General features: G+C 33.6%; 2 protein-coding genes across 6 annotated transcripts in view; both read left to right on the plus strand.

Annotated features, from left to right (window-relative positions):
* The first annotated feature begins 4,823 nt into the window (after nt 1-4,823).
* On the plus strand, nt 4,824-7,395 carry LOC143916202 (tyrosyl-DNA phosphodiesterase 1-like). 5 transcript variants are annotated; one of them, XM_077437176.1, is made up of 11 exons: nt 4,824-4,910; nt 4,991-5,225; nt 5,305-5,457; nt 5,543-5,645; nt 5,731-5,853; nt 5,942-6,037; nt 6,108-6,275; nt 6,356-6,524; nt 6,604-6,806; nt 6,896-7,106; nt 7,183-7,395. In XM_077437176.1, exons 2-11 carry the CDS (start codon nt 5,078-5,080, stop codon nt 7,309-7,311), a joined length of 1,503 nt encoding a protein of 500 aa, XP_077293302.1. In that variant the 5' UTR covers nt 4,824-4,910; nt 4,991-5,077; the 3' UTR covers nt 7,312-7,395. The 5 variants fall into 5 exon arrangements, with proteins under 5 accessions (XP_077293302.1, XP_077293305.1, XP_077293303.1 ...); XM_077437179.1 differs by having other exon boundaries at nt 5,308-5,457; nt 7,183-7,394; XM_077437177.1 differs by having other exon boundaries at nt 4,830-4,910; nt 4,974-5,225; nt 7,183-7,394.
* A 10,858-nt stretch (nt 7,396-18,253) lies between these two features.
* LOC143915452 (uncharacterized) overlaps nt 18,254-26,460 on the plus strand; it is a 668,062-nt gene continuing 659,855 nt past the window's right edge. Inside the window, exon 1 of the mRNA XM_077436112.1 lies at nt 18,254-25,558. Coding sequence (XP_077292238.1) covers nt 19,667-24,289 — 4,623 coding nt within the window. The 5' untranslated portion in view covers nt 18,254-19,666 and the 3' untranslated portion in view covers nt 24,290-25,558. The remainder of the gene's footprint in view (nt 25,559-26,460) is intronic.

The following is a 26,460-nucleotide window of genomic DNA, read 5'->3' on the forward strand; positions in this document are numbered from 1 at the left end:
ACGTTTGTATATATATTCAAAAAAAAATTATAAAAAACAATTATTCGATTTTCATATTCAAGAGAAAACAATTGCAAAGCTGTGTAATAAAACTTATGGCTGAGCTACATATGTATAAAAATTAATGTTTGTTTATCTACTATCAAATCTACGATTTTCAGTTTAAATCCTCTACTTAGTATATTAGGTATGGGTCTACCTCACGGTTCGGTGATTACTAGTCAAATGTGAACCGGTCACAGGACAACCGATCGCTCTGGATCGGTCACGAGAAAACTGGTCACACCCTAAAACTGGTCACACCGTAAAACTGGTCACACCCTAAAATCGGTTAACCAGTTTTCTCGTGACCGATTTTAGGGTGTGACCAGTTTTCTCGTGACCAGTTTTAGGGTGTGACCAGTGCCGGTTTTAGGGGGGGGATGGGTCGGGTGGTGCCCGAGGGTGCCAAATAAGTTAGGGCGCCACTCGATGCGCCAAAAGCGCTTTAAAATTAAAATTAGTATTAGGTCCTACATTTGTACTCGACAAATTCTATTCAAACAATCTACTGGAAAAAGTCAATCTTCAAATTAAGCTCACAGCGAGTATTATTAGCAATGAACTTAAAAAAAAATTTATTAATTTAAAAGCCTTTCATTCATTGTATTAAATTTTATAAAACAGCACAATTTACAAGAATTATATCCAAACGTTTGGGTTTCTATGCTTTTGCTGACACTGCCTGAAATTGTAGCAAGGTCCCAAGGCCGGGAAAAAGGAGGATGGAAATCCAGTTTTTTATAATTTTTTTCTACGGGTGTTTAGAAAAAATTGCTCGAGGGCGCCATTGGGTGTAAGGCCGGCACTGCTCGTGACCAGTTTTAGTGTGACGGGTGATCACGTGAGACCGATCTAGAGTGACCGGTTGTCCTGTGACTGGTTCACATATGACTAGTAGTCCGTTTACCTACCTCACGGGCCCGAATGTGAAACGCCCGAAAACGCAAATATCGGAAGGCAAAGATCGAAAATCGAAAGATCTCAAGTCGAAAGATAAAAAAAGGGTCTCTCCCCTCGTCGTACATCCTCACTTAATTTGCGCGAGCAGGATACAACAGGAACGAGAGGAACAGGCTCTTCCTCCCGTATTCTGCGCGCGCACATTAAACAAGGCTGTATGACAAAAAGAGAGATAATTTCACCGCATGCCACGCATATATATATATATATATATATATATATATATATATATATATATATATATATATATATATATATATATATATATTATATATATATACATAGTACTGTTTACCATGCCCCCTTTATTTTTTGATCTTTCGACTTAAGATCTTTCGATTTTCGATCTTTGCCTTCCGATATTTGCGTTTTCGGGCGTTTCACTTTCGGTCCCGTGAGGGAGACCGATTAGGTATCTCATAAAACTCTAGCTAAGCTAAAGGTAAAAAATTACCAAAGCGCACAAAATGGAAAAGTTTCAAAACGATCGGAAGACTAGGAATAGATACTGAATCGTCAGCAAAGTGAAACAGAATAGGCTTGTAAAAAACTGAATTAGTTCCATTTCTAACTTTTTCTCCGGTTTTAAATTGCTCAAGCACAGCATTACATATTTATCTATTTTCAAATATGTATATATGTTATGGTTACCATTCGTCCCGGATTTTCCGGGACAGTACCGGATTCCAGCCCTTCGTCCCTCATAGATAAATGTCCCGGATTTAACAATTTCTCAACATAAATTTAGTTTCTATAGTATTTTCAAGTGCGAATCGCGTACGGTATACATACGTACAAATACTGAGGCAATAGGTAAAAAGGTGATAGCACCATTTGCAATCTCCACTCTTAAAATTAAATAAGAAAACACACATTTTATTACCATTTACACGGATAATTCAAAGCATAAAGATTTAAAGTTATTTCCGATTCTCATTAGATATTTTGATCGCAAAGAAGATGTTCAAGCTAAAATTTTAGATTTAATCCCTCTTGCCGGAGAAACATCGGAAATAAAGACGAAATCAGTTATTGATGCATTGGATTCAAATAATTTGACAGATAAATTGGGATATTTTGCAGATAATACCAATTCTAATTTTGGAGGTGTTAATAGAAAAGGAACAAACAATGTATTTTTGCGATTAAATAATCAACTAAATCATTCAATAATTGGAGTAGGTTGCACAGCACACGTACTCCACAATGCAGTACAAACTGTGGCAGATTTGCTTCCTTTAGACATTGAAGGAATAATTAACAACATTTATAGTCATTTTTACATTCGGTTACGTTTCGAATAGAAAATCTGAATGAATTTTATAATGATGCAGAGGTAGAATACAGGCGATTGTTGGGGATATCTAATACAAGATTACTACTAGCTATCTACTAGCCGCAATTGGAAATGTTACAATTATTTAATTCTTTCAAGTCATATTTTCTTTCAATTGATAAGTGTCCGATAGTTTTAAGAAATTTATTTTCAAATGATCAGGCTGAACTTTGGCTTCAATTCCTTCAAACACAAGCATCAGTATTTCATAATTCGGTTCGGTGATTACTAGTCATAACCGGTCACAGGACAACCGGTCGCTCTAGATCGGTCACACGTGATCACCCGTCACACCATCAGTTAACCAGTTTTCTCGTGACCGATTTTAGGGTGTGACCAGTTTTCTCGTGTTCAGTTTTAGGGTGTGACAGGTTTTAGTGTGACCGGTGATCACGTGTGACTAGGGTTGCCAGATGATAATTTGATAAAGGAGGGCAGATGGGTCTAAAAAAGAGGATTTTCTGTAAAAAAGGAGAGCATTCAGAAATTAAACGATTTTTTTATATTATTTTACTTTATTTTAATTATATTTAGCTGAGCTGCCAATTTTGGAAATAAGTTCTTGGTTTTTTAACAAATATGTAATTATAAAAATCTTCACATGTCATGTTTTTAAAGTTGTATTGAGTAAGAATTAAAGATTTAACTGACTGCACACTTAGTCTATTCCTCTCTTTGCTCCACTGAGTATTAATCAGTGAAAAAACTCTTTCCACATTTGCGTTATGTGCGCTTATACAAAAATAAAACTCGCAGATCTTGAGCAGTTCTGAGAAACATTCAATGTTTTTAACACTTTTGAAGTAGATTGTCCACTGCTCGTGCAACTTCAAATCATAATATGCTTCATCTTCATTTGATTTTGATTTAAGAAATGAAATCAAGTTACAAAATTGATCGTGTAGCTTAACATCGTCAATCTCTACACCTCTGATGCTCAAAAACTCAATGCATGAAACTAAATCATCTTGCCCTGCCCCCATTTTCGCCTCCCGCCAGTCCCGCCCGATGTTTAGCAAAAAGGAGGATTTTCAGTAGGTAAGGGAGGACGGGAGGACAAAACATGGAAAAGGAGGACATGTCCTCCTTTTGGATACCATCTGGCAACCCTACGTGTGACCGATCTAGAGCGACCGGTTGTCCTGTGACTGGTTCACATATAACTAGTAGTCCGTTTATCCATAATTCGATAAAAACAATGGAAAGAGAGAAAAGTACCATTGTTGAAATTTCAGAAGAAATTGATGATCTCATTCTTAAATTTAAAGATATAATCAATTCTACATTTATACCACCATGTTTAAAGACTATTTTAATAAATCTAATTGAAAATGGAAATATAGAAAAAAATTATTTATTGATCAAATTATGAATTTTCAAACGAATATTGAATCTTATCTAGAATTATGGAGTAAATAATTTAAGGAAATTACTAATTTTAAATAAATTATTTTGAAACGTCAAGTAGATTGGAACAACGTAGAAGAAATAATAGTTTTCATCAGTGGCGGCTCGTGGGAATTCACAGTGGCGAGGCTGCAGAGATGAATCGGATTGTAGTAGCTTGTTGATCATAGCGATGACCGAATGCAAATAAAAAAATAGCATGCATATGTTCTATACTGGGAGGGCTGCAGCCCACAGCCCATATGGACTGTGGGCTGCATAAAGAAATATTTGCCTGAAAACGAATATCTTCATAGTACTGGAAAATAAATCATTTGACGAAATTTCGTATTTGAAAATATAAGTAAACGTTGAAAAACTTCTCCAATGGAATAATGAAAAAACACCTATCGATATCGAGTGTTGAATTCAAATTTTCAATCATTTTAACGAAAATTATATTCTTTGTGTTCATCTCAAAATTGTCGAATTCGCACTTTGTTTACCTGGTACCAATGCTGCTAATGAGCGAGTGTTTTCGATTAATCAATAATTTTGCAGACAGCAGATAAGTCGCAGATGAATATTGATACGTAAAAACAAAGTGCAATTTCGAGTATAAAGCTTGCGAAGACTTCAAGCAACAAATAGAAAATTGCAATGAACTTCTTTAATCTAATTTAAATATATGTTTGATTAAGAGTCTTTTTTTCTTACAAAAATGTCCCGGATTATACCGCAGAAACAATGGTAGCCCTAATATATATCTGTGTAAATTCACAGTTTTCAATTAAAAACCACCAAAATTTGTCAAACTATTACGAGGTATTTTTTGTGGGGTTTGTTAGCGGTCGGAGCAAATGTGTAAATATAAAATTCCACATTTTTAAGATAAAGCTCAATCAATCATTTTTTTTTCTAGATTTTAATCAGTCCAGAAAATTTAAAATAGTTACAAATATCTAATGAAAATAATACATAAAAAAAATACTTCTACATAAATGTCTATCAAATGTGTAGCTATCATAATAATAATAATGATAAATTTATGACTTCTCGGAATGTTGATAATAATAATATAGATAAAAAACAAATATTTAATCTTACTTATAAATTTGTAAATGAATTAGTTAGTAAACTCAGTGTGTTGGATTTACTCATTCAATTCCAGTTGGATTTCGAAAAGGTTTGGCTTTTAATATTATAATGTATAGTTTTTAAATATATGTACTCTTATATATAGAGCCAGATTAAATATATATACAGACGCAGATGCGAAAAAAAATTGCAAGAATAAGCAAGCGGGATGACTCTTCTACAGTCTAATCTAATCATAACCACTGTTTAAGTGAAATGGATCCTGCAAAGTGTAACTTAGATACTGAAGAAGTAACTGATGTTGTTGTAAATACTCTCAAAGCTGAAACTCCAGATTTATCGAACGTATCATTAGAAACAGATTCAGAATTACCAGGCAGCTCAAGTGCAACCAAAATAATTGGTATTGTTTTTATTTTTTAATACATTTATTTTCGTTTTGCAATATGTCAATGGATAATGATTTTAAATGCTTATTTTAGAAGAATCAGAAATAGAAGATATTTTTGAAGTCGTAGCTCCTAAGGGTAAGATGAAAGAAAAACACGAGAACGCTGCTCCGTATTACATGTTTTTTAATACAATAACATCAGCACCCGAAACACATTCCCATCCCCTTTCGATAACATTTCAAGGTGTCTATTAATTTTTAGCTATAACCAAAATATTTCAACATATTCATATATGAAGAGACTGGTATTTGTATTTACTTTATTTTAGAACTATTGGATTCCAGCTTAGGGAAACTAAAAGATTCCCTTCAACTAAATTATTTTGTTGACTGTGATTGGCTTCATGCGCAGTACTATTTTGCAGGCTACAGGTTTGAAATCATTTATCAATAAAAACTAAAACAATATTCACTTCTATAATAATCTTTCTTCAATTAATTTTATGTAATATTTCAGCGATAACCCATTGACTGTTCTTTATGGTCTTAAATCACGACTTATGGAAGAAATGAATGAACAGAAAGATAATTATGAATTTCATCTTGTTACTACAGAGAATGGTTTAGGATTACATCACATGTATGTAAATTACATATTATTAAACAATAAATTATCATACAATATACATATGTATGTATTATAATCACGATAATTTATTACTCAACAGTAAAATGGGCATCTATCATTACGAGGATGAATCAATTACAATTGTAATATCTACAGCTAATCTCAATTTTGATGATTGGGATAATAAAACCCAGAGGCATATTTTTATATAACATACTATTTAGCTTTATTTTCTAATGTGATTAAGATTTATATTTTAATTTTAGTTTGTGGATGAGTCCAAAATGTCCACGACTAGCTGATTTGAACGACAACAATGGAGAATCACCTACCGGCTTTAAAAAATCGCTTATTGATTATCTGAACTCTTATAATACGTCGTATTTGTCATCGTATATAGAGATTGTTAAAAATATTGATTTCTCATCGATTAAGTATGATTTTATTCAACTATATATGTACATATATGTATGTATGGACATTTGAAATTTCATGTATTGTTATATTTTGGCAGTGTTTTCTTTGTGGCTTCTACACCTGGAATATATTTTGATGCCGCATGGGGACAAAGCTGTATTGGAAATTTACTTTCAAAATATTGTATAATCCCTGCAGATGAAGCAGATGAATGGGCATTTATTGCACAAGCGTCCAGTATTGGAGGATATGGATACAATCCCAAGGTATTTTTAGTATATTTTGAGCTATATTATCAAATCCATATGAACTATTAAATATTAATAAGTTTACTATTACTTTTAGTCTTGGTTATGTGGATATTTTCAAGAAAATTTCTGCTCCTGTTTAAAAGTTTCGCCTATTACTAAAATACTACCTAAATTAAAACTAATATATCCCACACATTCTAATGTAAAAAATTCACACGATGGATTGTATGCGGGTGCAACTCTACCATATAAACATTCACTTCATGTTAAGCAGCAGTGGCTCGACAAACTTCTCCAGTTTGTAGTCGTTATATAATTTAATAATATATATAATTTTCAATTTTAGTGGTATAAATACTATTCAGATGTTGTCTATAAAATTCCAGTCAATGGTCAGCGGTGCATTCGGATCGTAATAAAGCCATGCCACACATGAAAAGCTATTTGCGAGTATCTCCAGATTGCAAAAGAGCTGCATATTTTCTTTTAACCTCTGGAAACATTTCTAAAAATGCTTGGGGAACATACGATAGAACAAACGGGGGCTTGAGAATTAATTCGTACGAAGGTGGTGTTCTATTTATTCCAAAGTTTGTGGTAGGTACGAAATAATACACAAAAACAAAGTGATCTGAAATATTTAATTATTTTGCCTACATGTAACGTGTTGCAGATTGGTGAAGACTATTTTCCACTAGAATTATCTGATCCTAATAGGATTCCCGTGCCGTATGACTTACCTCCTGTGCCTTACGAATCTGATGATATTCCATGGGTCATAGAATACTATCCAACACCTTAGATGAATACATTTTATTTAAATCGTATACATACCATACAAATGTTATATTTTAGAACAATAATTATATAGCTTTATATTTCACATTATGAATTTTATTTGAAAATACTATACAAAACTGTTTACGTACACCAAATAACAGAAATATTTTTACTTTCTCGTTACAATAAAGTTCAAAGTTTGGTTCAATATTTTTACCAAACTGTCAGTTTCATTCTGAAAATACATACAATAGACATGTTGATATAACGAGATTTTTTTCAGATTAGATATAATTAATAAATTTCAAGTTCTCCATGTTGAAATTTTTAGTACTGGGCAGTGTAAAGTGACAATTTTGAGCGTTTAGTTATGCCTGACATAAATAACATCAATTAAAAATTCAAGAAACCAATGGTTTAAAAAATCATAAATTCTATTCTACTAATTAAATAAATACAAATTTATTATTTCGGTGTTACTTTCATAACATGTTCAAGAAAGCATTCATTGCATTATGTAAAATTTAATGAGGAATTACATAATTAATTGAACAATATTCTGCTTTAAAAATAAAGTTAGCTATGCTTGTGTTAAGTACAAGTTAATTCATGTAATTCCGTACTATTATGAAGTACAGAATGTACATAAGGTACAGAATAGGATACAGAAAAGTGACAGTTGACAGCTACTACTACCAACTGTAAATGTTACAAGCCGCAGATGCAACAACAGCAACGTTAATTTTTAGGTAATCACCAATAATAGCGACCCCTGGCATTTGACATAAAATCCATTGTGCCGAATTGATGCTTCAGCTTCCGTTTTGCTGATTATTTACAACGTACTTGCAAGAATTTTTTTTTTATAAATTCATTTCCCTCCTCCACCAATGTGTTCTGAGAATCCCTGTTGGTAATTGCAGAGAATTACACACTTAATTAATTAAGAATTACACATTAAAAATTATTCCCGAACAATTTAAGGTATGTTCATACCTATCCAGCACGACACGTATCCTGCAGGTGTCATGCAATTGCTTTTTTTGTAGTTAGTGCCGGTGATGCTCCACATTTATAAAAAAAAGTACTGGAAACACAAGATCAAAATAATCTAAACATTGTCAAATAAAAAATAAATATTTTATTTTATTGTTACAAATCAATATACACTCGCCATTACAGATTTGCTCCAATGCGACGGGTGTACATTAACGAAATACAGAATACATAAACAATCAGAAATCAGAAATACAGTAATACATACATATACAATCAAAATATATAGCATATAACAATTAATCAGAAATAATAATCATAGAGACATCTATGGATTATTTTTAGATTTTTTTTTTGTATACAATTTTTATACATATAATAAATACGAAATTATAGAGATGTCTATAGAGATATCTATAGATTTCAGATTACTGTATATAATTATTACAAATTATACACAGGCAGATTTTTGTGACAACAGGATTAGATCTAATACCAATTTTCAGGAACCGTTTCAGCAATGATCAGATAAAATTGGCAAACTCTGATAGAGAAACGGTCGATTTGGAGTCACGAAACCCCCAAATCTAATCAGCAGTGGCGAGGACTCGAACCTTTGACCTCAGTGGTGCTAAAAAATATATATACGCTACCACTAAGCCAAACTGCTGGCTAAATATGTACGTGCCAATAACTGTCTACTGTTATTGTATGCAATACACTGAAAAAAATATATGTATCTACTAATGCAATTTTATGGTCAGTCAATATATGTATGTATGTACTGCTATTTATTATTAGTAATGCACCATCGTGAGCCCCCAAAATAAAAATGAGATAAAATAAAACGATATCGATTGCCACTGAGTGTCATTCTGAAAATAAAAATGAAATATTTTATATTCGCAAACTTGTACACATATCTGAAAGACACTTTACGACAATGGTCGATTTGATTGGCAGATTTGACAACATATCAAGTTTCAGTACTAACATTGACAATTTAATCGATAATTTATTAACACAAACAATTGAATATACATATGTAAATGATCATACATTTTTGAAGCATATTTATTTCTTCAGCTTAACAATATTGATATTATGTACTTGCGATGTAGTTGTAGATATACAAACCTATGAAGCCAATCGTTAGCACATTTGAACTAATGAATGTTACGGGGTTGAATAAATCAGGGCTTTTAAATCGGTTTGACGATCAATAGAAAATGTTATGCCTTTTTCTTTTGGGACAATTTGGCGATCGGTCTGGTTTATGCGTAATTCAGTTCGTCGCATTAAATTCGATACATATATTATTATCAAGGATACTCGTATATATGTATCAATAATCAATGAAAAACCAACACGTAACTTCCTATTCTAAACTATACGAGTATAATATGTTTGCAAAGGTGTACATAATTAGACTAATTTTTTCATAAGATAATGAAAACTGTTTCATTCACTTTAATTTTGAATCGTTATTATCGGTCTTTTTTGATCTTATTTTTACAGTAACAGTTTATGAGTTTTGCACAGAAATAGGCTTGATACAATATCAAAAGATCGATGTTGGCCAAAGTTGGATTTATGAAGTTTAAAAAAAAACAGTTTGTATTTTTCTATTAATTATATGACCAGTTTTAAAAGTCACTACATATTTTATTAATTATAAATTAAAATTGGACCATTTTTCATTTGAAATTTTATTGATATATAAATCAATTTCATCTAATTGAAATTAAGCTGGACATGAGACACTCCGATAAAGTTCAAACTTGATGTAGAACTTCATGCGTGGAAACAAACGGTCAACAGCAAAATGAGATACTCACGGTTTGAGCTCAAGTCCCAAGAGTTGTGCAGAAGCAATGAATGTGTCTGTTAGGTACATACATACATATAGTGGGATGAGGAATAGACAATTAATTGTTCGTTAAATGAGGCGGGGGACCGCATTACGACGAGGGGGGACCCGCGAGACGGACGGATTGATTCGCGACCATAAATCTTTGCACTGAGGCCTGTAATTTGAAATGGAATGCTGTTCAGAGGCTTAAGAATGGCGGAGACCAGCCCTCGCCAATCTCTTATATATTATATATATATGTAGATATATGTACATACATACATACATATCTATATACGTGGATATGTATGTATAATTGTCACGTAAATATGTTTGATCACTCGAAAGCTTAGAAGGTTATTGTATCTATGCTCCAAGTCGCTGATAGAATTAGTAAACATATTCTAGGATTTTGCATTATATATAGTTTTTTGGTATTATATACATATACATACATACAATCGAACTTATTATTACGAACACGGCTGTAGCGAGATGTATGCAGACTGTTACGAAAAAATACATACTACATATGAACATAAAGGTACATATATGCAATTGTGGTTGAAGCGTTTTTCCATACATTCGTTCAAATGTATACAGCGAGCTCCCTATTAGGATATGTCGTAAAAATCCAGATTGAAAAGCCCAATTCTAGATATATAGTTATAATTGTGAAACATCATTTCCCGGAATGGCACAATATTACTATTTGAAAATGGGTTGAATTAAAATGAAGTACAAAAAAAAACAGGACCTTCTCAAATGAATATTGTAAAGACATTGTAAAAACCATAAATTATTACTGGAATTGCAAAAATGTAGAAGTGTGTTAGTATTAATTACAAGCATATCAACACTATTTTCAATGCCGCACTAAAACAACTTCATATAGATTTAACTCATTGCTAATACTATGGGGAAATTTTGTCGGTCTGTAAATTAATTAAACACGATACATAAGACATGTATACGCATTGTAAACATATGTAGATCGAAAAACTGTTCCAATTCAAGTCACAATTCTATTCAATATAAAATTATTTTTCTAATAAGTTTTTAATTTTGATTTTGAAATGATTTTTATTGTTAAGTATGTCCACAATATATCTTAAATATACTATAAAAGTTACATATCTACTGATCATTTGCATTTTATAATTTTTTTTGTTATTTTTTATAGTATTTATTAAGAGTATTTAATTTTTGTGTACAGCATGATAGGAAAAATAGATCAAAAACTTATTTACAATTACGATTAAAGTCTTGCAAATATGTATATGTATTTAACACGGTTAGTCCTATCTAGCTGAAACATAGTATCGGTTGCTGAAATGCTTATCGATAAAAACATCCAATTTAATAAACCGGAAGTGGTAATTTTTTCACTCGGAAAAGTTAAAAATTTTGTGCCCACACGATTTTTTTCACCCCACTTAACGTATCAAACTGAAAGTTTGTATTCTTTATGTACTAACTTAGATTCTATAAAGTTTTGGTTAAATTTAGTAAGCCGGAAGTAGTAATATTTTTTTAAATAATATTTCATTATTTTATTTTGATATTTTAAATTGTTATGTAGTAGGAGAAATAGCCGTACACATATATTCATATATTTAGAAAAGAGTCAGAGATCATCAACTTTGTGAGTAGATTCCGTTGGTTGTGAGATGGTGTAATCAGAGTCTTATTCAATTGAACGAAGAGTTCGAATTGAGCTATAAAAGGTTTACGACCACATCAAAAAGTGAAGTGCGCGACATTTTAGCGCGGCAATAAAATCCTAATTGGGGTTGACGGCAACAAAGGACCCTCGTTGGTAAGAGGGGAAGATGCGTCACACAGCCAATGACAATGTTATAAATTTGTACGGGTTTTTGTGTTGTCCTTTGCGGCTCATTGTTCCCGGTGCTCGTTAACGGAGAGAGCGATGATTGAAAATGGCCAGGAAACGAAACCAGTTTCGACGACAATCGGCAGAGCAAAGCAGAAGAAGAAGACGAAGAAGAAGAAGGAGCGGAGGCTTTTCGCCGGTTTTTTTGAAAATACTTATACAGAGGTACCTGACGGTCCAAAACGGGGCGCCCGCATTCGGGAAATATGCCCGAAATGTCAACGCGGCCACGTTTCAACGTCTCTCAACTGGACGACAAAACCGCAAAAACCCACGCACACACACACGCACGGTCTATCACAGGTATAACGAGGAGGACTTTTGGGTACCTACCACCGAGAACAAAAAGAAAAATGGTGCCTTGTCGAGTGCGTTGACTCGTATTGGGGCTTGTGTCCTCGTCTCACGGAAACCCTCTTCCGCGGTGTATATATTTTCCGATGACGTTTCCATATACATTATTTATGTTTCGAAAAAAAATTTACGAATCGTGTTACCTTTAATGAATCTCAAATGTATTATTCATTTTTCCGTTATATTCTTTCAATTTTTTTTGAAGAAAATGATCCTAGTTTCAAGTTTTCGTGTAGGTAATGTAAGAATTTGAAACATGTTGAAATTACTTATTCATACATTTCAGCAAAGTATAAAACAAAGCTTAGAATCTGATTGAATGTCAAATCCTAACCCAAATTAATATCTCCTATTTAGAAAATTTATGTAAATGTGGGTATAAAATTTAACCGACGAAACTTTGTGCCGATAAAACTTTACATAACTTAACCTATGTAATCGAAACTAACATTTTAATTAAAAAAAAGTATTGTAAATTTGATATTCATATCCAAGATTAATTTTTGTAACGAAAAACTTTTTTAAATAAAAATATGAAACAATTACTATATATATTCTTTAGTAAATTTTAGCTTTTAAACGCTAGATTGAGAATAAAAAGATAATCTCCCTGGAATATTTAGTTATAGTTAGCAATTTGGAAAAAGTGAGTATTGGATACTCAATAAAAAAAAATCTATTTTTTTACATTAAAACACTGAATAAGTGCTCAAATAATACTCATCAATATTATAGAGAAGATTATAATATGGGAATACTATTGAATGTACATATGTATGTACATTACACATGTAGGTACAAATTAAGAATTCTGGTTAAATAAAACACCAACTTTATCGCATTTAGCAACAGTTATTTTTAGTTTTAATGCTACTATTTCAATACAATTTTCATTAATTATTCTTTTGTAATTGCATATGTATATCTATTCTTTATTTCACATTTTTATACATTTACTTTTTATACTTTACTTGTGTATTTAACAAATAAACATACATGTACCTGCATACACACTCTGCATATACTCAAAGATCTATAGAATGTTCCATTGCTAAATTTAAACAGTATCTAGTATACCTATATAAGTATATGAATTATATAGCAATGCAAATGTACATGAAAAGATATATTTATGATCGTATTATATGTAGGTATTTAGATTCTGTATTGGTGTGAAAACAGAGCAAAATATAATAAATAGGTCGGAATCGCATAAGTCGCTAAGTGTACCTATGTGCAGTATCAGATAAGTATGTATGTATATATGTATATTTATGAATAATTGACCTGTGTAAAATGGCCTCTGGCTTTATGTTAACATTCGATCCTTCGTTTATGTGAGCCATTAGTGGTGTTAACGGTTATAGGCGGACATCGTAATGGCTTCACATGGATCGCATTTGCATTCAAACTGCAATACGACTTTATTCTCATTATTATTATTCACATTTTGAATTTCAATCCATCTATTCAAATCTTTGCTGTTGATATTTTATTATAATTATTCATTAAACAAAAAAAATATTTAACAAATGAATTCAACTAAAAACTAATCCATTTTCAAAAATTTCATACATATCGTTTCACTTGTTTTCAACCTTAAAATTATATTTCCGATAGCAGGTCAGGAAAATACAGGTTTAAAATTTTCATATATCATCCTACATACATATGTATATATTAATGCTTCATAAATTGCTTTTGTTAACTAATTTTCAACCTTTCATTAATTATAAGTTGGTACAAGATTTGCGAGTTCCATTGCTAGTTTAAAAGTGGGTTGAATTTGATCATTTAACTCTATAAATAAGTTTTTCCAAAGCCAAAACCTATTACGTGAGAAAAGATAAAATTACGTCAAGATAAAATTGACAAGCATACAAACGCATTGCATGCAAAAATTGTACGTTCAATAGAATAGGATATTACACGTAAATTATTTAGTATTATGTGTATTGTTGTTTATATAATACGTACAAGCATAGTAATGCTAATTGCTTTAAAAAAATGCCACTTTATACATATCTACTGTTGTATTCAACCTCGAATAAATATATATGAAAATAATTGACGTCGGGTTTTTCATGCACGGTGAAATTTATGCATGCGAATTTTCTCAAATTTTACAGAACTAACCACTTCCGAGAACAAATTATTTTCTCCTCTTCGTAAAATCCAATAAATATTAACTGTCGGACACCCGGCTCTTTCAACCGCTCAAATTTCTTGAATCTGACATGCGTATACCTACTATGTACATATACTACCTATGTATGTATATACAAACAAGCGTCCGCTCAAAAAAAAAAGGAAAAATGTGACAACGTCAGCTTCCGAGAAAATTGAACAAAAGCTCAACTCTTCAGTGTACACAATCAATACACAGATCTATTTTTAATACATTATAATCGATTTTTACACTCTTTTGTGTAATTTATTGTCATGGAATAAGAATATAATAGATGGAATACTGATTATAATTAGAATTTTATAATACTTATTCTTGTCAATTTTATTTTGAAATCTGGCCCAATGTTTATGACGAAGTTTCTCTTGGAAGTTTTTCTCTGCTCTAAAAAATCCACGGAAATCGGTTTCAAATTTAATACGACTCATTAAGAGGGTTTGTTTTTAAGTAGATACTAGTAATGTGAGAAAATTAAATAAACGTAAGAAAAAATTGTGTGAACGTCAAAAATGTGAGAAAAAGTTTCATACGCTAGTACGTGTTTTCTGACTTGTTGTTATTAATTAACTTATTTATGTATGTACATATCTACCTTATTTTAGGGAAGGGATGACGGAAAAATACACAGCATCTAATTGGAAAAACAAATATTCTATGATTTGACAGTCAAATTCGAAATTTTTATTTCTTTATTTTTTTTATTACATTTTATACTAGGAAGGTCTTACAAGTAAACCCCAATGCGCCTTCCTGTCCAATTACAAACAATACAGTATTTTTATTATATAAGTCGCTGAATTACGAGGCACTGAAAACTCGCAAATTAACGAGACATCTATGAACTGTACATAATTTTTTTATTGTACATTAATCATACTCAAATAGTGTTGACATTGTAGGTAGGAAGGATTTTTAGCCAATTTTTAATCGGGAACCGTTTCAACAATGAAATCAGAGAAAATTGGCAAACTCTGATAGGAAACGATCGACCAGGAGCACAAATATCCAGGTCTGACCAGCAGCACTACAAATATAGAAAAATTCTTTTCAATCGAGGTCAGCTCATGGGATTGAACCCGGCGCCTCTCGGTGTTAGGCAGAAGCTTAAAGACCGAACTATGCTGCTGCTGAAATGTTTAGTAAAAATGTATAGCTAATTAATAATTTCGTTTAAAGAAAAAAGTATCCACACATTAAAAAACAAAGAATTTAATTGGAAACCCGTGGAAATATCCGGTATCCGGACATGTACCCCTTGGGCATATACCCCCGGTCAAAAACCCCCGGTCATTAGTAGAGGTAGGACCGGAAGCGTGCCGTTTATTGTTCAATTGTTGTAAATCCTTTGTAAAAAAGGTTCGGCAAACCTTTAACAATGCATTTACAACATTTGAACAATATACAGCCCCCTCAGGGTCCGGGCTTTAGTCATTAGCCCTCCGTGCAAATAACCCCCGCCATGGATAAAAAATATTTAAAAATAGTAATAAAAATTAATAATTTAAAAGTAATAAATAATAATTAATTAAGTGTTCTAGAGCATATTTAATTTCAATTTATATTCAATATTTAATTTATATACAATATTTAATTTCAATGTATACACAATATTAAATTTCAATTTAAAAGACTTTCAGTCATCAGTTGGCGTTTGCGTTCTGTGGTTATTGAACGTAAAGTTTAATAAAAGTATTATCTGTACTTCTGAATTTGTATTTTTATCCGACTGATTTTTTATAATTGATTATTGATTATTTATAAAGAATCCGATATACAAATGTATGTATTACGACTGAAATAAATTAGTATTGATATTGATACAGATTTTTATTAAAGATTCCGTCAATTTTTATAAAACATATATTTATCCTTGGGGGTTAATGACCAGGGGGTTTTTGACCGGGGGTATATGTCCGGGGAGTATGTGTCCAGGGGGTAAGTGTCCTAGAACCGAAATATCCATAAATAATCAAATCGCGAATCTTTTATCTGCACCTGGACCGGGTAAGCACAATTTAAGTTTAAAAAAAAGATCAATATAAACAGTATTTTATGACGAATGAATGATTCGACACTGAAATTGGAAATCTGTAACAAAATGGCGGCCAAGTGTGTCGTCCATTTTGGAACTGTAGGAGTTCGCTTCGCCTTTGAACGTCATTACAGCAACTCTTATATCATATTTGTGTTCTTTTTTTTCGAGTGTGTGTGTGTGTGTGTATGTGGTGACTTTGCATGATCGTCCATTATAATTTTTGGAAGAGAGCGTTGTCCAGAGCCGTAGTGGTCAAGTGGGCCGTTGCGATGCGACGCACGCGCGCGCCCATCGGCCACCGGACGTGCAGGGCCGGACGGCAAAAAAGGCCCAGCAGCATTTAATGGCCCCGCCGAAACTCAAATAATAATAAAAAACTTTATATGTGTCCAGGGTGAGCCAATAGCGACGGCTCTTAATAAGACATGTATGTAATTGTTTCATTCGAAATCAACCTACCCTCCTTATTATTTTTGAATTTTACGTATATATATTATGTGAATATTGTGATCATTCATAGATTTTACATAGATATATACCAGGAAGGCTTGACAGGAAGACCCCAATGCGCCTTCCTGGACAATTAATTACAAACAATGCAGCATTTTATTATTACATATTCACTGTTTTTACAGAAGCTGAAGAACACACAATAATAATTAATTAATTTATTGATTACAGAATTTATGGATTTAGATTTTGTACATAATTTTTACAAATTATAAATACAGAAGATTTGTGACAACAGGAAAGGTGATTTTTTGCCAATTTTGAGGAACCGTTTCAACAATGATCTGATAAAATTAACAAATACTCCCAAATCTAACCAGCAGTATGGTGGATTGAACCCACTGATCACTTGGTGCTAAACATACACGCTACCATTAAGCCATACTGCTGGCTAAATATCTAAAGTTGGCTTATCACTTGTGGCATACTGGCGAGGCTATAGTCTACAAGTGGTGTGTTTAACAGCACCCAGTGTTTTCACCCAGCACCCAAAAATAGAATTTCAGATTTTTTTAATACTATATTTTTCAGATATCTAAGCTTTACGCATTATAAAAGCGGTTTTTATGAAGTTCAATCTATAAAATCATCTACTCCCCCCCCCCCTTCCCCCAACGAATACAGTCTGAAAGACTGTTTTGTTGGAGAATAAGTTTTACACATACATATATGTATAGATATAAAGTTTTTAATTTTCCAATCAAAATCAATTTGGAAATCTACCCCGAGTTTGAATTTTATTTCAAATAAAAACTTTTAAAGACAAAAACTTTCATGGCGTTTTTGAAATAATGTCGCTTAGATTTTTATGCAATATTTTAGTTAAACTATTGAACTTATATAAACTGCAAAAGTTAGATGCCGTAATTTGCCCCCATCATTTCCATTTTCAACCTGTGACTTTTTCCATTTTTATTATCATTTTATTTTTCAATATTGAAACATAACTTTTACCATATATTTGCGTCCTACAAATACGCTAGTCAAATGAGCCGTGTAATTTTAAAAATAATACTTTGATTTCGCAATATCTGGTCGGAAAATTATGATGGTTGTTCCGACTTTTGTAATGACGTGTGGCAAACAGTCTTATTAACTGATTGTCGATTGGCATTATTGACGAGTTGGCATTAGTGTCGGCCCAAGCGGAAATACGCGACGGTCGACAGAGTCAGCGAAAAGACGACGTACGTAGAAGTTTGTTCTCGTACGCTCCGCTGAACCACCACGTGCAGATTTTACATTTCAATAAACTACATCAAACCATTATCGAAGTCTTTTCCATGATGGTCACTTCGAACCGGACACCAGTAACCTAGGCCACAACACCAAACGGACAAACCAATAGGAAAAAACGTGGTCGAGAAAAAATGGATGTCAATTAAGAAATCGGTATCGTTCCTTTGTTACTATCCATACCTTTCCAATACTAATAACATGTTTGCTTCTATTTCAGCAATATATTGATTGATGTACAGAGGTACATGACCGCGTGATTGACGCAGAAAATATATAAATAAAAACATAACCTACAAAGACGCATGGGACACAGAGGTAATCCAAAATTATCGGAACGATCACATAAACATCGTAAAGGATATTCAAGTAAGTGAATGTATTCAATCTCAGGCAATCTGTTCAAAAGGCAATCATGTGGGTAGGTCAGTTTTTAAAATATGTTTTAAAGTATAACAATTAATTAACGCGATTGTATAAAATAATATCGCGCTACGAAGGAATGTTTCATCGGTCGCATCGAATTTCGTATTAAAAGTGTAAAATCAGATGTAGTGTAAAATTAGCAAAGCACGTGGGGAATTATACTTGTAGCCCCAAAGTGGCTTAAACCAAGTACATACCGGTATATTAATATACCGGCAGATCTCTTTGTTTCTTAATGTGTGTAGAAACTTTCTCCCCCCTCCCCCCTCCACAATAAATGTGGAATTATACTTGTAGCCCCAAAGTGGCTTAAACCAAGTACATACCGGTATATTCATATCGGTAGATCTTTGTTTCTTAATGTGTGTAGAAACACCCTCTCCCCCCCCCCCCCTTCCACGATAAATGTGGAATTATACTTGTAGCCCCAAAGTGGCTTAAACCAAGTACATACCGGTATATTCATATCGGTAGATCTTTGTTTCTTAATGTGTGTAGAAACACCCTCCCCCCCCCCCCCCCCTTCCACGATAAATGTGGAATTACACTTGTAGCCCCAAAGTGGATTAAATCAAGTACATACCGGCATATTCATACATCGGTAGATCTCTTTGTTTCATAATGTGTGATGAAACAGTGGTGATTTAAAATAAATCACAAGACTTGTAGCCCCAAAGTGGTTTAAATCAAGCACCCACCAATTTAGGGTTGTAATTTCTTCCAAAATATGTTGGATAGATTCTGGTGATAATAGTTAAAGTAGAATATTAAGATTCACGGTTAATCATTGAATATTATTACCTTATCTCTACGAATAGTTCAATTGACAGCTATAGTAGAGAACAACTGTATTTATGAGACGAAATAGTGCAACTTTCTGAAACAAATGTCAAGTGCTGAAAACGAGGAAATAGAAGCTTCGACTTCCAAGTCGCATAAAGGTCGAAATCCAACTAGGGACGTAGAACCTATTAGAGACAGGTCAAGCTCTAGAATACATCAGACTCGAAGTCAGACTCAATCGATAGAAATATTAGCGAAGGAAAATAAAGTAGAAGTCATAATGACGTCAATAGAATTAAGGTATTCAGGCGCGGTACAAAGACTAAAAGGAAAAATAGATAAATCCTCCGAATTAGATGAAGGACAGTATCAAACCATTAAAGAAGCATACGATTATGTCCGAAAACTCCATTACGAGTATTTAGATAACCTTACAGACATATCGAAAGCGGCCAAAATAGACGAAGAGTACGATGCAATTACAATAACAGTTAAAAATCTTAAAGCAGCATTAGATTGCCAATCCTTTCAAGATAGTAAACTAAAGGTAGAGCAAGCAACAATTAAATTTGCTAGAGATAAGTTACCGACGTTAACCATTCCCACATTTCAGGGAGATCCATCTGAATGGAAATCGTTTCAACAAGCTTTTAAGAATATAATAGGAAACAAAACGGAATATTCGAATGTCACGAAATTACTATATTTGCATCAATCATTACTCGGTCCCGCTTTAGCAGCTGTATCAGGGTTAGATATTAGCTCAGACAATTATGAAATAACGTGGAGTATTTTAGACAAGCAATACAATTTACCAAGACTTAATCTTAAAACTAGGATCAACTCACTTTGTGACTTAAAATTAATCACAAAGGAATCACATATCGAATTGAGAGATCTATTAAATAAGGTAACGGTGTGTATTAAAAACATTGAATCATTGGGTTACGCGAGAGAAATTTTAGATCCATGGGTAACATGTTTAGTTCTAAGGAAATTACCATTTAGTTTATTAAAGGACTGGGAAACATCTCTGGTTGACAGAGAAATGCCACCGTACGAGAAGTTAGAAACGTTTCTGCAGAATAGATGTAACGTATTACAATCTACTGCATCTGTAATTACGGTGAAAGAATTCCCTCATAACCGTCAACGAATCAGGAGAACTCATGTCGCGAACAAAAACCCATCAAGTAAGGTAAACGCATGCGCATTCTGTCGAAATAATCATTTCATAGGCAAATGTGATAAATTCAAAGCAAAATCCAGTATGGAAAGAAATGAATTCGTTAAATCTAATAACATGTGTTTTAAATGTTTAAATTCATCGCATAAGATAACAAATTGCAAGTCTAACTATAATTGCTTAAGGTGCAAACAAAACCATCATACTTTGTTGCATCAGGACGATACATTTAGTTCCAATAATACGGGAAGGAAGTCAATTAATGCTCATTCTACTCATTTCTCTCAAAGGGAGATAATTTTACCCACGGTACAAGTAGACATTATAACGTCCAATGGAACGGTCGTTAAGGGTCGCACATTATTAGATTCCGGCTCACAAGTCAACTATGTTACCACATCTTTCGCTAAGAAGAATAACTTCAAATTAGAGAAAATCTCTCAAAAAATTGTAGGTATCGCTAATCAAGAAAGTAGCATTCGTCACATCACCAAGGTGACCATAAGGTCTTCAACCACTAATTACTCAACCAAAGTGTTGTGTTTGGTATTACCAGAAATTACTGGCGAAATTCCAACTGTGAAACTGGATCAACAGTTAATTTCAATACCAGCGGGAATCAAGTTATCAGATCCCCTTTGGAATAAACCGACGCCAATCGATTTATTGCTCGGCGCCGAGATTTGCGTTCATGCTATGAAAGCAGGAACCATCCAGTTAGGAAAAGGTATGCCTATCTTAAAGGATACCGAATTCGGATGGACAATAGTTGGTCCATATCCCGAAGTAAATAATGCTCCAGGGAAAAGCCACATAGGCTTAAGTCAATTAGACAGTCACATTCAAAACTTTTGGATGATCGACCAGGTTCCTATGGTAAAACATCAATCTCTTGAGGAGAAAAGATGTGAGGAACATTTCCAAGCACACACATCACGAGATAAAAACGGTAGATTTTGTGTAGCTTTACCATATAAAAATTCCCCGGTAGTATTAGGAAGTTCATTGCACATTGCGGAGAAAAGACACAAAACTTTGGAAAGACGTTTTTTAGCCAATAATAATTTAAAAATGGAATACAATAAAGTTTTAGAAGAGTACATAAATTTAGGACATATGTCAGAGTGTGAACCTCCGGAGGCACATGAGGTTCATTGTTATTTACCTCATCACGTCGTGGTTAAGGAGTCTAGCCTTACCACTAAATATCGTGTAGTTTTTGATGCGTCCGCAAAGACAACGTCGAATATCTCACTAAATAATATTTTGATGGTGGGACCTAGTGTCCAATCAGATTGGTTAAATTTATTTTTATTAAAACTTATTGAACTCATTCCTCAGACAATCTTCAAAAAATGGAAGGATTGTCAATTATCCAATACAGTCATGAAACTTTATAAAATTCCTAGATTGATAATACTAAATAATGTCATTAATATACAGGCACACGGATTTTGTGACGCATCCGAGAAAGCTTATGGTGCTTGTATTTATGTAAAATGTACTGATCAATTGGGAAATTCCAAATGTCATCTTGTGTGTTCTCGTTCGAGAGTCGCTCCGCTCAGTTTTGTAACTATTCCGCGTTTAGAGCTGTGCTCCGCTATGTTATTATCAAAGTTAATGAAGTCAACAATAGACCAATTAACAATTCATATTAATGAAAAATATTATTGGACGGATTCAACCGTCGCATTGCATTGGATTAGAGGAGAGTCATGTAAATGGACCACCTTCGTTGCCAATCGAGTGGCCGAAATCCAATCAATATCTCAACCCATTGAGTGGTACCATGTCTCCTCTACAGACAATCCAGCAGATTTAATTTCTCGAGGGACTCAACCATCAGAATTAAATCATAATTCGTTATGGTGGGACGGCCCTAGTTGGTTGAAATTAGACGAATCACGATGGCCTCGAAGACCTCCTGAGATCACAATAGATCTTCCAGAGAGAAGGGTAGTCACTAACGCTACCCTTGTGAGGGAAAATAATTGGATAGATAAACATTCTCATCTTCCAAGACTCCTTCGAGTTTTATCATATGTTCGTCGGCCACTAAGGAATAAACAATTAAACGTTAAAGAAAATAACGAACCGTCCGCTTTAGAATTAAAAGATGCTTTAAATAATTTGATAAGGTTATCGCAAATGGAATCATTTCCATTGGAATATCGTTTGCTGAGCAAGGGACATCCAATTCCCAGTAGCAGTAAATTAGCTAAATTGTCCCCTCTATTCCACGAGAATTTAATTTGTGTTGGAAGTAGACTTCCTCTGGGAACAACTCTATCAACGTCACCCATTATCTTGTCAAATAAGCATAAACTTACACACATGATTGTCCGAGATGCGCACTTGAAATATATTCACTTGGGTACTCAAGCCTTACTGTCGTTATTGCGGCAGACCTATTGGCCATTGGCCGGACATAATACTGTCAAAGGAGTGGTGCGTTCATGTGTCATTTGTTTCAGAAATAAACCACTGTCACACAATAGATTAATGGGATTACTCCCGCTTGAACGTACCACTGCGAATTTTCTTTTCAGTCATGTGGGGATAGATTTCGCAGGACCTTTTCCTGTGAAGAGTGGTTGCAATAAGAATTCTAAGATAATTAAGGGTTACGTTTGTGTCTTTGTGTGTTTTTCCAGTAAGGCAGTTCACTTGGAACTTGTCGGAGACTTAACGAGTTCAAATTTCTTAAATTGTTTAAGAAGATTCGTAGCCAGACGTGGCAGGCCCAATACGATATATTCCGACAATGCTACTAATTTTGTCGGTGCAAGTCGTGAACTCGTTAATTTAGTAAAATTAATTTACGAACGTCCTCATGAGGAGAAGCTACTACGGTATGTAGCCTCCGAAGGGATTCGTTGGAAGTTTAACCCGCCAAGGGCGCCTCACATGGGAGGGCTGTGGGAAGCAGCGGTTAAATCCATGAAGATTCATTTAAACAAGGTGTTAAAGGCCACCACCTTAAATTTCGAATCATTTTGTACGGTATTGACTCAAATAGAAGCTTGCATGAATTCCCGTCCTCTTAGTCCCTTGTCTTCGGATCCACTAGACCTTTTACCCCTCACACCTGGACATTTCTTAATTGGCAGATCCTTACTCGCTCTTCCAATGGAGGTTAAATATAACACTAATGTCCATGCCAATCTGCTTCAGATACAATTGACCACAGCAGCATTTTGGAAACGTTGGTCGGCGGAATATTTACATTCTTTGCAGTTACGACACAAATGGAAGAAGGACTCGAGCAACAATCTGAGTGTGGGTCAAATGGTCCTGTTAAAGGAGGAACACATGCTGCCAACCCGATGGGTCTTGGGTCGAGTCACTAAATTGTATCCCGGACCAGATGGCAGAGTTCGAGTCGTCGACGTCTTTACTGCCAGCGGAGAGTTTCGTCGGTCCAGTCATCTAGTGGCGCCATTGCCGATTCTACCACAAGGACCACTTGACAGGAAGGAAGATCAGCAAGAGGGAGGAGAAACAGCAGCTTCAATTCTGTCAACTTCGGTAGCTTAGTTTAACCCGAAGACACTACCCCCAACTCATATTACTTATTAGATGTAATCATGAGTTTAAATCAGTCAATGTTAATAGTAGTACTCCGTAATTCACTTTAATTGTGTTGTGTGTATAATTTAAGCTATTTTCATTTTAACATTCGGCAGTATATATCTCCGAATTTAATCTAATCATTTTGTCTTTATAATATAAGACTTGTCTCATGTCATCACTCGGAAGGATTATATCCGAGTTTAAAATAAACTGTTCAAATTTGACAGTTAAAATTAGATTCATGATTTGTTAATGTTAGTCTCCAAGCCACACTTAATGGAGCATCTTAAATTATTTCATGTCTACTTAATTATAACCTGCCGGGAGTCATCCGCAGGTCTTATGTTTCTTGTTATGAAAACATAAGTTAACTCTTACTGTTTATAGTATTTATGTGAATCATAGAATAAGTAAATATTATAATACTGAACATTTCGATGTAACGTAGAGACATCTATAATCATAGTTCGCCTTCATTTCCTGCTTGTAGGAATGAATGAATGACTTTCCAATTTACTTTTAATTTAGCAATGTTTGTGCTACTTGTTGATGAAATCAAGTTAACTTAGGAGCATTACACTCACTAATCAAGTTTAGTTGATCGGTAATAGCTGATCTGTCTTGACAACTGTAACAGTGTCAACATTGTATTGTCTAAGTTAACATCAAGATGAGGAATGCTTAAGTTTTAAACCATATACAGTCCACTCTCTCTTCTTTAAAGTAAACTTATCTTGTAATGCTTATTCACAGCTTCAAAGGAGATTTCAAAAATTTTAATGTAAAGAGAAACAACATTCACCAGAGGTATACCTATAAGTTGAAATATTACTGAACCAATAAATTGATTTTATCCTCACACTGGATGAGGCAAAGGTTTCATTATTCACCCTCTATTTAATTATTTTAAGAGCTATGATTTATTGTAAACGACTCGTCAGTAATGCTGTAACTCTGTAGAATAACTGTATTGTTCAACAGTTTTCCTATGTGGGACTATGTTCCGACTTTTGTAATGACGTGTGGCAAACAGTCTTATTAACTGATTGTCGATTGGCATTATTGACGAGTTGGCATTAGTGTCGGCCCAAGCGGAAATACGCGACGGTCGACAGAGTCACCGAGTAGACGGCGTATGGACAGCTTGTGTTCCGTACGCTCCGCTGGCCCACCACGTGCAAATTTTACATTTCAATAAACTACATCAAACCATTATCGAAGTCTTTTCCAATGGTTTTCTCTTACTGATCATAACTACATATGTACATAGGTTATTAATTAATATAATATAGTGCTATATATATATAAGCAATATATGTAGCTCAGTGGTTGGGTTAATGCTAACCACCGAGATGCTCCCGGGTGAACCCGGGAGCATCTCGGTTTGGGTTAACCTCGATTTAAAAACATTTACTCGGAAGTCAGACTTGGATATTTATGACTCCAAGTTGATTAATTCCTATCAGAGTTTGCAAATTTATCTGATTTCATTGTTGATATGGTTCCTCATCAAATTGTCATTAACAGCCACCATTATTTGAATGTGATTTCAATGTATCTAATATATAATTTCGAAAGAGACTTTGTAACTATGTAAGGGTTGAGTGGTAGCATCGAAAACAAATCAAAGTTTATTAGACAACAATATCGATATCGTTGAATATTATTTTTTTTTCCATTCTAATAAATTTAATAAAAATACAAATGAATGTTTACTATTACATCAGCCATGTTTAAGCGGTTTATATTAAAAATACCGAGCGAAGCCGTGTAAAACCACTAGTAATCTATAAATTGAAATACAAATGTTTAATACTATATGTATATGTGTCGCTCAGGGGCAACCCGTAATGTGCACAATTTTACAAAATTTTAAAATTATGCATCAAATATAAAATTTCAGCTTTATATGCATAGTTATACGCATCCATAATTGCGTAATCTGTTATTAAGTATTAGCTGTAAAGCGCTATTTTCGAGAAATATATTTCAATAAGCTTTTTGAACATAGATATGTATATGTACCTTCATTTAAAGATCGTTTAAATTCATCAAAAGATTAAATATATGTAAAAATCGATTTTTTCTCCACAGTGCGGCCCATCGCAGATGTGCATCGCCGTCCTAATTTTTTG

Source organism: Arctopsyche grandis, chromosome 8, assembly GCF_051622035.1.
Source record: "Arctopsyche grandis isolate Sample6627 chromosome 8, ASM5162203v2, whole genome shotgun sequence".
Lineage (NCBI taxonomy): Eukaryota > Metazoa > Arthropoda > Insecta > Trichoptera > Hydropsychidae > Arctopsyche > Arctopsyche grandis.

Bases quoted from the DNA above. Each gene is read 5' to 3' on its own strand.
- LOC143916202 (XM_077437176.1), top strand. From the start codon at position 5,078: ATGGATCCTGCAAAGTGTAACTTAGATACTGAAGAAGTAACTGATGTT. The intron at 5,646-5,730 runs GTTTGAAATCAT...GTAATATTTCAG, and splicing joins TACTATTTTGCAGGCTACAG to CGATAACCCATTGACTGTTC. The intron at 6,525-6,603 runs GTATTTTTAGTA...TATTACTTTTAG, and splicing joins GATATGGATACAATCCCAAG to TCTTGGTTATGTGGATATTT.